This window comes from Ascaphus truei, chromosome 10, assembly GCF_040206685.1.
Source record: "Ascaphus truei isolate aAscTru1 chromosome 10, aAscTru1.hap1, whole genome shotgun sequence".
Taxonomy (NCBI): Eukaryota; Metazoa; Chordata; class Amphibia; order Anura; family Ascaphidae; genus Ascaphus; species Ascaphus truei.
In genome coordinates, this window is record NC_134492.1 from 26,686,214 (window position 1) to 26,699,878 (window position 13,665).

General features: G+C 42.5%; 1 protein-coding gene across 3 annotated transcripts in view; it reads right to left on the reverse strand.

Annotated features, from left to right (window-relative positions):
* LOC142503696 (cytosolic carboxypeptidase 6-like) overlaps positions 1-13,665 on the reverse strand; it is a 1,053,590-nt gene that overhangs the window by 365,192 nt on the left and 674,733 nt on the right. For all 3 annotated transcript variants that reach the window (XM_075616294.1, XM_075616295.1, XM_075616299.1), the window contains one exon: positions 7,605-7,644. In XM_075616294.1, coding sequence (XP_075472409.1) covers positions 7,605-7,644 — 40 coding nt within the window. The remainder of the gene's footprint in view (positions 1-7,604; positions 7,645-13,665) is intronic.

A 13,665-nucleotide genomic window follows, 5' to 3' on the forward strand; every position in this document is an offset into this window, starting at 1 on the left:
TTTTGGGAGGCTGTAGCTGATTCATAAATGGGGTTTTAATTCTTTCTGATTACTGACCATCTCTGGGAGTTTAAGGTTATTTCATTCCAGCATCAGGAACCTAAAATGCATCTCTGGAGAAGATGCAATATTGGGCACTTTGAGGCGTTTTATTAAATAAATATATTTATGCAATAGCGGCAGTAATAAAAAATCTATTGCGTCACCGGCACTGATACAACGGATCTATCAAGTGATACATTTGCTGTAATAAAGACATTTATTAAAAAATACTTTGCTTTAATCTAATTTGTACGCATGGTAAGTGAATTACTCAAATCTATAACTGGCTGCCAAAGATTTCCGGAGACTTGAGTCTGTGAGACTTAGGCTGCGCTATTAGTGCCGTTGCAGGCGACGTTGACGTCACGCTGCGGTCACTGGAAAAATAAAATTGACTTGACTTCCAGCGATCGCGATACATTACATTTGTTTTGTCGCGACGTTGCGTCACCGGCACTATAAGCACAGCCTTACTTTGAGTCTCTGGATACTGTTGCAGATTAACTCTTCTGATGCCAGAGGAACCTGCCATGCATTGCTCTTTCATAAGGGAGTATTGTACTGGACTGGAGGAGGGTATAAGCCTTTTAACTTCCCCCCATGAGCCCCTCCGTCAGTGAGAGGGTTAAAAATGCTATTCTACTTTAATTATATAAAAGTAGAGACCATTTGAATTTGTAACATATACAGTACACACACACACACACACACACACACACACACACACACACACACACACACACACACACACACACACACACACACACACACACACACACACACACACTGTAACAGGTAATTAATCCTGTCTCAATGAGTGGTCTGAGGAATCCAGCAGGGAGCTGGTTAATTGCAGTCAAAACAATTAACCAGTCTCCACCTGCTTAATCAGGAAAAAAACCTCCTGCTGTGAACTAACCAGGAGACTCTTGAGCACACAGGATGACTGTGTGCTGATTACAAGACACCAAGGGAACAGACCTCTCTTCCAGGGTGCAGCAAACCCAGGAACCTTAGCAACACAGGGATACTGTAACAGAGCCTGACAAAAAGTCACAGGATAGTGATGCTTTATGGATGTACTATATACAACCGTCAAGTGTCCTGAATGAAAACATGTCCAGGCCACTCCAAAATTCGTGGTGCAAAGGATGATTTTCTCAGCACATAAATATTAGTATATATACTTGGGGCGTGTAAGAGTCATGTACTGAAATACACACATGGAGACAGTTTATATATATGTAGAAGTATCAGTACCGTGTTAGCCGAGCTTCAATAATCAAAAAATAAATAAATGATACCGTATCTCGAAAGCTCGCACAAATAAAAGCATTTCGTTAGCCACAGAACGGTATCATCTATTTATTTTTTGATTTTATATATATATATATATATATATTGAAGCTCGGCTAACACGGTACTGATACCTCTACATGTATATATATATATATACATACCATAATACTGAGTTAAGTTAAGAAAGGCGGGGTTGCAGACCTGCCTAAGACATGCAGATGAACATGCAGTTGTATTTGCATATATATATACATACATATACACACACACACTCTTACATCACTAACATTCAGGGACCATTTAACACCTTAAGTCATAAATCGCATATTGCATAGGGGGGAGGGATAGGCTTCAGTCACAGATACATTCCAAGATGCACTGTTTTTAAGTAAAAACCTTTCTTGCTTTATCCATTGTAACACCGCCGGAAGAAGACATCAGTGTATCTCGAAAGCTCAGACAAATAAAAGCATTTAGTTAGCCAGAGAACGGTACCGTCTATTCGTTTTTGATTATTAAGCTCGGCCAACACGGTACAGATACCTCTACATATACATATACACAGTACTTTAGTGCCCAATATTTGGTTCTTTATATTGTGCTATCATCAACTCATATGATGACCCTTCCATTGCTTTGTGGTAATAAAGTGTGTTGCAGGTACTGCTTAGTAAATAAGTACTTGCTGTTTGTTAGTTCTGCTCCTGCATCACTCCCTGGCCTTGTTTTGTACTGTGTAATGTATTTCTATTTACAGTACATAGCTGCAACCGTGTGCAACGCTTCCGACAGATAATATACACGTCACAAAACAGGGCAACATAATAATAGGTATAAGTGCATCAGGGACCATGTTTACTAAGGGGGGCTATGTTAGAAGACCCCTTCTGGCTCTGGAATACAGCTTATGGCCCACACAAGGGAACGGGCTGTAAGGTTGTGTCTTGTGCTGTAGCACTGCTTAATAAACATGTGCCCAAATGTTTATTACCAAGGTGAGTTTACTAGTGTTAGGGGAGAGTAAACCTGGCAGATAGGAGTCACTCTAATTAGAAAATACTACAGTGAAATACTACCAAGTAACATACTAGCAAGGACAGCGGCAGTCAGGTGGTAAGAACCTGAGCTGATTTTGCAACACTGCAAATAATTCCTGATTATCCCTCAAATGTGTTTTTCTTACATGTTTATTTCTTTTAGCAACATGTGTTACTCTGCCTCTGGCACTGCAGGGGTCAAACAGACATATATTTAAAAATAATATGTGCTTTTTGCTACAGAATCCAAATATTTAGACCCAGCTTCTATTAGTCTAATGAGCACATCAATTACGATAGGCAGCAGAGGGATAACCCCTTTAAAGGTTATTTGAAGGTCGATGGTTATCATATAGCCTTTATCCAGCAGATCTGTCTCTGTGAAAGCATTTGACCTTTTAATAGAATCCGGCAATACAAGAATAGGGAATAAGAGTTAATTTGGAACTCTGTAATGCAACAGGAGAGATGAAAGAGCATTCAAATCGATAGCAGAACAATAACAGTCTGATGAATGTCTGTACCCAATTTACTCGTTTTGCTAACCGGATTTTGAATAGTTTTCAAAGCCTACATTCTCTCTGTGAAGTGAAGTATGTGTTATTGTGTCCAAACAAAGCCAGACGATAATCATTACGGAGTGCTGAAAAGGTCATCTCGTTAGAAATGTCAGCTTTCAATTGAGCGCGCTGGACTTTCATACCCAAGTATCCAATTAATGGGACATGCCAAGGTGCATGGAAACCTGGTGGTGATCTGGGAAATGAACGCTGCATTGTGGATGCATTATCTTTAAAAGTAGCAGAGAGAGCTTGTCTAAACTTCATGGAACAGCACTTCTAGGTGACCAGAGTTTGCTTTGAGAAACGGAACCAACAAAAAAGCAGGGCTGCAATGCAAAAGGAAACAGCCAAGCTCCAAAATGTATGAATCCTCTAGATTTCTTGGATAACTGGCAGCACCTGAAGGAAATCCCTGAGCGGTTCAAGTGCAAAGCTATTTATTAAAGAAAGGCATGTTCACGAGTTTGAAATCCGAACTTCATCCAACTTCAAAGTTTGTTCGGAAATTCGAGAATTTAAAACGAACTTTCGAATCCAAGAGAAATTTGAGCCTAAACCTGAGAAGGACGTATCCTTAAGATTTGGGAGGGTCTGTGCTTTTTTTTTTTTTTTTTTTTTTTAAATGGGCAGACTTTAAAAAAAAAAAAGTTTTTGTGAATAGTTTCAAGTTATAAACAGTCTGGCCACATTTTTAAAATACATTTTTTCCCCATCTTTTTCACAAAACTAAATCGCGTTAAAGCAAAACTAAAACCAAAAATGTGTTATATTACACATATTTAACCTATAATTTTCAAAATGTTACAATAGTCACATAGAAAAACAGTGCACTTAGAGAAACATCTGATCATTTTGAAGGCTGAATCGCATTATAAAATTATTGTTATTAGTGGGAGAGCACTGAGCATAAATTAACATGTTATTTGTCCGAATAAAGTGTTTCTTTTATTCTAATCTATTCTGTCTAGCACAAGGCAGCAATGGGAAAAATCAGGAGGAACGGCAGGCATGGGACATATTGTACACATTCTTTGATTTCTTTTAGTATTCATGCATATATCATACAGATCTCAATACAACACCAAACTGCAAAAAACCAATAAGTCAAAGAATCAAAGTATATTAAATTCATTCAAAACTAAATTCAGTACCAAAAACAAATACAATCAAAATACATTATCAAACCAAACATACCTACATACCATCCAGAGTTTCAGGCAACAGTCCTTTTCTTAAAGCGAAATAAAATGCACAATTTTACTTAAAAGATAAATTAATCAGTTCTGTAGTATTAGATAATAGTGACTGTTTTTTTTTTTAAATTCAACTCTTAATGCCATTTTGAATGAGTTTTAATATACTGAGCATCCTTTGATTTCTATAGCAGGTTTAGCCCACTTCCCCAGCAGTGCATAATCTTTGCAACACTTTCCTGTTTGTGATAATGTGTTGCCACTGTTCCCAGCAGTTTGAGCTGTAAACTGTAACAATAGATAGTGTTACCTTAGTAATATACTGTACAAATACATTGTAGCTGCTGAGTAACATTGCTTGAAGGATTGATTGAGGTTTGTTTAGTTTGAGATAGGGCAGGGTTGAAACAGGATAGCATACATGTTCGTGAAGGAAGTCTGCGAGAGTGTGAGACTTCCTCCAGAGGCATTCAGAAGAACGAGTGGAGGAATGCAGCATGCACGTGTGGGAATTTAGCCAGGGTCTGGGGTTAGAAGGGCGAGGATGGCAGAGAGAAAGCGGGGCATGTAGATCGAGAGAGGAGGATAAGGCAAAGTTGTAGTTCCTGAACAGGTTGCCAGGGTGTGGAGAAGAACTGAGGGACGAGAGGGAGGAGCCATGGAGAAGAATAGGGGAGTCTGAGGAGAGAAAGAAAGATAGTCAGGATTCAAACTGAGAGAGAAAGGCAGAAGGGGGATGAGTAGAGGTAGGTGGGCGATAGATGACCGCCACATGGACAGGGAGAGGAGAGAAGATCTGGACAATGTGAGCTTCAAAGGAGGGAAAAGCAAGAGGGGGGAATAAGAAGGGTTTGGTAACGGCAGAGAGAGGAGAGGAGGAGCCCTGCGCCTCCACCCCTGTCATCAGGGCGCGGAGTGTGGGAGAAAGAAAGGCCACCATAAGTGAGGGCAGCATCCAGAGCAGTGTCAGACTGAGTGAGCAAGGTCTCAGTGATAGCAAATAGGAGCAGAGAGTGAGAGAGAAAGAAGTCATGCACAGAGAGGAACTTGTTAGAAAGGGAGCGAGCATTCCAAAGGGCACAGGAGAAAGGGAGAGAGGAGGGAATGGTGGCAGGGGAGGGGTATTGGGGGGGTTGACACCAGAAGGAGTATAAGTTGCATTTGGCAGGCGAGGCTGAGAGCATGTAGAAATAAGGCAGGGACCAGGATTGGGAGAGATATCCCCAGAAGCCAGGAGGAGAAGCATGGATAGAAAAAGAATGTGTGAGGATGTTATGTAGGGGTGTGTTTTAGTGCAGGGGGTATAGCTGTGTAGTGACATAGGGCGCAGGTAAGAAAGTAGTTCATGTGAACTGGGAAGAGGCGAAGAAAGGAGAGATGGAGATATATGAATAGAGTTGGAAACATAATGGGGCTGGTAGAAAGAAGTGCATAATTTGAAAACAAGTGAGGGCATAGCAAATATAAATAGTAAAGGCGGCATCACAGCAATAGCAAAGTGCTGAGATGTGCAGTCGGGGATAGATAATATCCTCCTTTCCAGCGTAGATCAAATTCAGGAATCAGGACCAGTAGGTGTTGTCCACTTGTTCACTCCTTTTGAACTCCCTTTTAAACCCAAGCATTAACATTCTTCTTTAAACCTGGCTACTTCCAACATGGCTGCAAACAGCAAGACTGCTGTGTGCTTACTTATGTACTGGCCCAACCAACTTAATTAGCACATGTGAGGGACATTAAAACAGATGGTTTTTCTAAGCAGGGTGTTGTCTTGCCTAAGTGTCAAAGCTGAATTTAATTAAGAGACACTTCAAGGGGTGATTTGGAGACAGACAGACAATTCAAATATGGTATATATAAAATGAATATATCATCATTAGAAGAATAGACCCAGCAAACTAGAATATGTGAAATCAAGTTAGTGTATTGTAGTCCAAACCAATGGTTTGATACGCTTATCGGATCGTCATTAGGGTGATGATGAAGATCCCATAAGGGGATTGACATTTTGGTTTTGGTTCTGACTGCAATATACTTACTTTATTTCATCTAGTCCAGTGTGCTGTTATCATTCTTCTGAACTATGTGTTTGGGTGATGTATGAATTTTTATTATCTGGATTATGATATGTGCACACGCCATTGTATACTCTTCACTTTCCTTAGGATGTGCCCATTGCTTTCAATTTCCATGTATACACTATTTCTGAGACCTCAAGAAAATGTGTGAGAACCTGCATATTAGCAGTAAGACTTCTGAATGAGGGATGTTTTTAGCTGGGTAATTTACCCTTAGCACAGTGACAGCTGTACTTATTTGATTTTTTTAAATCGAAGTGTGTTTCGGCCCAAAATGTTGTGATATTGTTGCAAAATAGATGCCTGTCATTTACAACACTGTGGCAAACATATAACGTTCTATACTTGTTCCCTGCAGAAATGTTGCAGAGCTTTTGCCAAAAACCATATAACGTATTATGTTACAGATTGTTTGAGGAACAGCATTTATTTTGCATGTTAGAGACAAAATCCAACACATTCTGATAATTCACAAAAATTACCTAAACTATGACTGCTTCTCTTAATATTTTGTATTGACGATTTTGTGAGAGATCCATCCAGTACAGAGATAATTACATTTTTGTGTTGGAGGACCAGAGAGGTTAGAAATTCAATAGCTACAGTACCATGTCACTAAATGGACATTTCCACTGCTGTTACCACAACTGATTGTCACTCTAGAAAGAAAGTTACTGGCAGCTATTTTAAAGAGTAAATAAATGCCTAATAATAATGAAAAAGATGACTGTGATGTGTATTCTTCTGTATACTGGTACAGGCAGCAGAGATAAATGCAGGCTCGAAAGGAAACTTAATGCAAACTTTATTTAACTTTATTTTACATGGTGATGCATAGTGGCCATGGTTTTCTTCTTCCAAACTGCCCTGGTTCCCCTTGACCCTTAAAGGAAGTTCTGCTAAGAGCAATCCTTGTTGCTAGGCAGAACAGCAAAAGCTACACAGAGCCATTAAAGCAATAGTGTGCTTGGAACATTACAATGACCCAATAATAATGATTATAATATTAACTTTTTGATATAGCACTTTTTTTCCCACTGGGACTCAAAGCGCTTCCCAATTACAGTATAGTGCGTAGTAAGCAGCACATAGGCATTTTACAGACACAGTCCCTGCCCAAATGAGCTTACAATCTATGTTTTGGTGCCTGAGGCACAGGGAGATAAAGTGACTTGTCCAAGGTCACAAGGAGCTGACACCGGGAATTGAACCCGATTCCCTTGCTTGAAATTCAGTGTCGTGGTTTTCAGAGTCAGTGTCTTTACTCACATGATGACATGTAACTAGCTTAGGAGAGGAGATGGGATCATGTACAGTATCAAAATACAAATGGACAAAACTTTCAATGTCTTGATGCTGTAAAACGGTACTTAAGATAGTCAGTGTACTCACAAGGGCTGGTTATAGTCAGGAGGTCAAGTCTTCGTTGTTGCTGAAAAAAATGAGACAAAAAAGTATTAAAAAGCTACTTTTTTTTTCTTTTTTTAGTCTAAACCAGCAGGGGGATAACATACTGTATAGTATACACACACACACACACACACACACACACACACACACACACACACACACACACACACACCTATAAATATACACATCTACACAAACACATATATACATCTATATATATATATATATATGTATATATGTTAGCCACAGAATGGTATCATCTATTTATTTTTTGATTATATATATATATATATATATATATATATATATAAAAATATATATATATATAAATATATACAGTGTTCGACAATCCTATACATTTACACGCCCGGGGCGAGGGGATTTAACCTCCGGGCGAGTAAATATTGGCCCAAGCAGCACACGTGTTTGTTTTTTTAAATTACCCTGCTTGCGCTGAAAATTTCCCTGCTCGCGCTGAAAAAAAAAAAACCCTACCTGACAGCTGATTGGCGCGCGCTCCCAGGCTTTGTGGGCGCGCGGCCAGGCTCTATATGAGCCCGCCCCCAACGAGCGGCCATTTTTTTCCATGGAGGACACAGTAAGTATTATCTGTGCCTTATCACTGTCCCCGGTGCTCCAGCTGCCCGCAGTTATGGAGGTGGTAGCAGGGGTGTTCTCCTGTCCCCGGCGCTCCCCCCGTCACAGTCCCCGCTTCCCTCTGTCACCGCGTGACAGCTCGCGGGGCAGGAGATGGGAGTGGGGATGTCCCTCGGTTCCCACTTCCCCCTGTCACCGCGTGACAGCCCGCGGGGCAGGAGATGGGAGCGGGGATGTCCCTCGGGTTCCCGCTTCGGGCTGTCACCGCGTGACAGCCCGAGGGGCAGGAGATGGGAGCGGGGGTGTTCTCCTGTCACCGCTTCTCCCTGTCACCGCGTGACAGCCCGCGGGGCAGGAGATGGGAGCGGGGATGTCCCTCGGGTTCCCACTTCCCCCTGTCACCGTGTGACAGCCCGCGGGGCAGGAGATGGGAGCGGGGATGTCCCTCGGGTTCCCGCTTTCCCCTGTCACCGTGTGACAGCCCGCAGGGCAGAAGATGGGAGCGGGGGTGTTCTCCTGTCCCCGCTTCCCCCCCGTATCAACCCGCAGGGCAGGAGATGGGAGTGGGGATGTCCCTCAGGTCCCCGCTTCCCTCTGATCCCCCCCACGTGCCCGGTGGTCCCGCTGCCTGCATGGAGGTGGTAGCGGGGGGTTTCTTCCCCCCACCGCTGTCCCCGGCGCTCCTGCTGTCTGCGCGGGAGGAGGGGGGGAGCGGGTGGTGGTGCTGGTCGCGGCCTTTCCTCTGTGCCGACGCCCCCGTCTGTGTAGAATGAGAGAGAGAAAGTGTGTGTGTGTGTATGGGAGAGTGTGTGTGTGTGTGTATGGGAGAGTGTGTATGGGAGTGTGTGTGTGTGTATATGGGAGTGTGTGTGTATATGGGAGTGTGTGTGTGTGTATATGGGAGTCTGTGTGTATATGGGAGTGTGTGTGTGTGTGTGTGTGTGTATATGGGTGTGGGTGTGTGTGTGTGTGGGTGTATATGGGAGTGTGTGTGTGTGTGTGTGTGTGTGTATATGGGAGTGTGTGTGTGTGTATATGGGAGTGTGTGTGTGTGTGTGTGTGTGTGTGTGTGTGTGTGTGTGTGTGTGTATATGGGAGTGTGTGTGTGTATATGGGAGTGTGTGTGTTTGTATATGGGTGTGTGCGTGTGTGTGTGTATGGGAGTGTGTGTATATGGGAGTGTGTGGGTGTGTGGGTGTATATATGGGTGTGGGTGTGTGTGTGTGTGTATGGGTGTGTGTGTGTGTGTGTGGGGGGGTATGTGTGTGTGTGTGTGTGTGTGTGTGTGTGTATGGGTGTGTGTATATGGGTGTGTGTATATGGGTGTGTGTGTGTGTGTGTGTATATGGGTGTGTGTGTATATGGGTGTGTGTGTGTGTGTGTGTGTGTGTGTGTGTGTATATGGGTGTGTGTGTGTGTGTGTGTATATGGGTGTGGGTGTGTGTGTGTGTATGTGTGTGTGTGTGTGTGTGTGGGGGTGTGTGTGTGTATGGGGGTGTGTGTGTGTGTGTGTATATGGGAGTGTGTGTGTGTATATGGGAGTGTGTGTGTATGGGAGTGTGTGTGTGTATGGGAGTGTGAGTTGTGTGTATATGGGAGTGTGTGTGTCTGTGTATATGGGAGTGTGTGCGTGTATATGGGAGTGTGTGTGTATATGGGAGTGTGTGTGTGTATATGGGAGTGTGTGTGTGTATATGGGAGTGTGTGTGTGTATATGGGAGTGTGTGTGTATATGGGAGTGTGTGTGTGTGTGTGTGTGTGTGTGTGTGTGTGTGTGTGTGTGTGTGTGTGTGTGTGTGTGTGTATGGGTGTGTGTGTATGGGAGTGTGTGTGTGTGTGTGTGTGTGTGTGTGTGTGTGTGTGTGTGTGTGTGTGTGTGTGTGTGTGTGTGTGTGTGTGTGTGTATGGGAGTGTGTGTGTGTGTGTGTGTGTGTGTATGGGAGTGTGTGTGTATGGGAGTGTGTGTGTGTGTGTGTATATGGGAGTGTGTGTGTGTGTGTGTGTGTATATGGGAGTGTGTGTGAGTGTGTGTGTATATTTGGGAGTGTGTGTGTATATTTGGGAGTGTGTGTGTGTGTGTGTGTGTGACACCAGAGGTACCCCCCAATCAGTCACCCCCCCACCTAGTCAGTCAAAGTCACCAAGTCAGTCACTATCTCCTCACCCAGTTCCCACCCATCAGTCAGTCCCCCCCATCAGTCAGTCCCCCCTATCTCCTCCCTGTCTCTCTCCCCTCCCTGTCTCTCTCCCCTCTCTGTCTCTTTCCCCTCCCTGTCTCTCTCCCCTCCCCTCTCTCTGTCTCTCTCCCCTCCCCTCTCTCTGTCTCTCTCCCCTCCCCTCTCTCTGTCTCTCTCCCCTCCCCTCTCTCTGTCTCTCTCCCCTCCACTCTCTCTGTCTCTCTCCCTTCCAATCTGTCTCTCTCCCCTCCACTCTGTCTGTCTCTCTCCCCTCCACTCTGTCTGTCTCTCTCCCCTCCACTCTGTCTGTCTCTCTCCCCTCCCTGTCTCTCTCCCCTCCCTGTCTCTCTCCCCTCCCTGTCTCTCTCCCCTCCCCTCTCTCTGTCTCTCTCCCCTCCACTCTGTCTCTCTCCCCTACACTGTTTGTCTGTCTCCCCTACACTCTGACTGTCTGTCTCCCCTACACTCTGACTGTCTGTCTCCCCTACACTCTGTCTGTCTCTCTCCCCCACACTCTCTCTGTCTCTCTCCCCCACACTCTCTCTGTCTCTCTCCCCCACACTCTCTCTGTCTCTCTCCCCCACACTCTCTCTGTCTCTCACTCTGGATCTGGATATCTTATTTACCCTGTATATCTTAACTGCCCTATACTACACCGAAATAACTGCTTTCTTCCAGATCTGACTCAAGCTTCACACGGAAGACATCGGAACCCCCCTAACCCAGAAGACAGGTAGGGAACACCTCCCCTCCAATGTATAACATTGCTGGAATGAAGGTACCTGGACATTGAGGGACTGCGGATCAGGTAAGATCCCGGGCAGGACTGCTGCTTTAGATATTGTGAAGCGGGGACGTCCAGACACTGGTTAAGGGGTTCAGGAAATTAGTCATTCACATCTGGCTTTTATTTCTAGATCCAACATACACACACGGACTAATTGTAGTATAATGTAATACAATAAATACATTTATCTCAAAAACGAATGTTGTTCTGACTAGGAATTTATTAAATGTATTTTATTTATATATTTTATTTTAAAGTGGGGTTGGGGGCGGGACTAGGGGCGGGGTTGGGGTGGGACTAGGGGCGGGGTTGGGGCGGGACTAGGTGGCGAGTAGATTTTTTGGTTGGGCGAGTAGATTTTTGGGTGATTTGTCGAACATTTGTCAATGAGCAATCAGGAGTTCAGCCTGCTCAATTAGTATGCAGCTGCTGCTGGCTTCTCTAGCAGAATGAACTCTCCGTATGCTGAAAAGTCCCATAGCTGTCCTATTCTAACACACATATATATATATATATATATATATATATATATATATATATATATATATATATATATATATGTGTTAGAATAGGACAGCTATGGGACTTTTCAGCATACGGAGAACTCCTGATTGCTCATTGAGTTTTAAAAGTCAAGAAGTGACTACACACAGAGAGACTGCTGTTCCCAGAAAAGGGGGACAGAGAAGAGTTCTTCCCAGCTGTGGAAGCTGGCACAGTCCCCTAGGCCCGCTGGACAGTGGTCGTGGGGACTAACTGGGTTGTTAATCCCAGGAAGAAGGAAGGATGCGAGACCGTGCTGAAGCAGGGATGTCACATCCTTAACATTGGACTTACAGAGGAGAGATTCTCTGAGCTCTCATGAGGCGCCATAACCTTGGAGTAATAAATAAGAGAAACACTATATTGCTGTGTGCAGAGACTGTATATGTTTAGCTATAATAGTACCTGTTTTGGGGTGGTAACCAGCTTAGCTGTCCATCCAGTTAGTAAGGGCTGAAGCTGCATGTGTAGTTAGTCTCCTAAGAGGAGTAGGCGTTTATTTTATCATTTGTTTTGACTTAAAGGGATGGTGGGCCTGTTAGTGTATTAGTTAAACCCTGTAAATAAACCCCATATAGAGAAATACTACGTTTCCTGCCATAATCTGGGACATAATATCCTATGCTGTCATGGAGACATCACAATTTATATATATATATATGTTCAAAATGGTTTTTGAAGCAAAAAGTGGCACCGTGTGCTCGTTTGCATGTCATTCCCCAGAATCCCTTGCTGCAGTGGAAGTGCTGTGTGCTGGGTGATAATGGTGAAAGGCGGGGTTGCAGACCTGCCTAAGACATGCAGATGAGCATACAGTTGTATTTACATATATATATACATATATATATACATATATATATATATATATATATATATATATATATATATATATATATATATATATGTAGAGGTATCAGTACCGTGTTAGCCGAGCTTCAATAATCAAAAAATAAATAGATGATACCGTTCTGTGGCTAACGAAATGCTTTTATTTGTGCGAGCTTTCGAGATACACTGATCTCTTCTTCCGGCGATGTTACAATGAATGAAGCAAGGATAACTTAAAAACAGTGTCTCTTGGAATGTTATCTGTGCTTGTCCTTCCCCCGTGTGGATGTGTTTTATGGCTAGAGGTGTCAAAGGGTGACTGAAAGCACCTCTAGCCATAAAACACATCCACACGGGGGAAGGACAAGCACAGATAACATTCCAAGAGACACTGTTTTTAAGTATACCTTTTGCTTCATTCATTGTAACATCGCCGGAAGAAGAGATCAGTGTATCTCGAAAGCTCGCACAAATAAAAGCATTTCGTTAGCCACAGAACGGTATCATCTATTTATTTTTTGATTATATATATATATATATATATATATATATATATATATATATATATATATATATATATAATATATATATATATATATATATAAATTGTCAACCCCAAAAGAGCAAATAAAGCACAGCACTCAGTCGTAAGATGCAAAGAAAAAACTGTATTTAAGATGGTATACAAGCACACTTAGTCCAAGCTTGTATACCATCTTAAATACAGTTTTTTTCTTTGCATCTTACGACTGAGTGCTGTGCTTTATTTGCTCTTTTGGGGTTGAATTTTTTTTACTATTGATGTCTATAGAACATGCACCGCACCATATTACTGCATTTGGATTGCCAGCTCTATCTATTTATCTATCTATCTATCTATCTATCTATCTATCTATCTATCTATCTATCTATCTAACTATCTATCTATCTATCTATCTATCTATCTATCTATCTATCTATCTATCTATCTATCTATCTATCTATCTATCTATCTATCTATCTATCTAACTATATCATAGATATTATATATATATTATATTTATATATATATATAGATCAACACATACAGTATATAGGTTTATACATCTACACATCTATGCACATTACACGT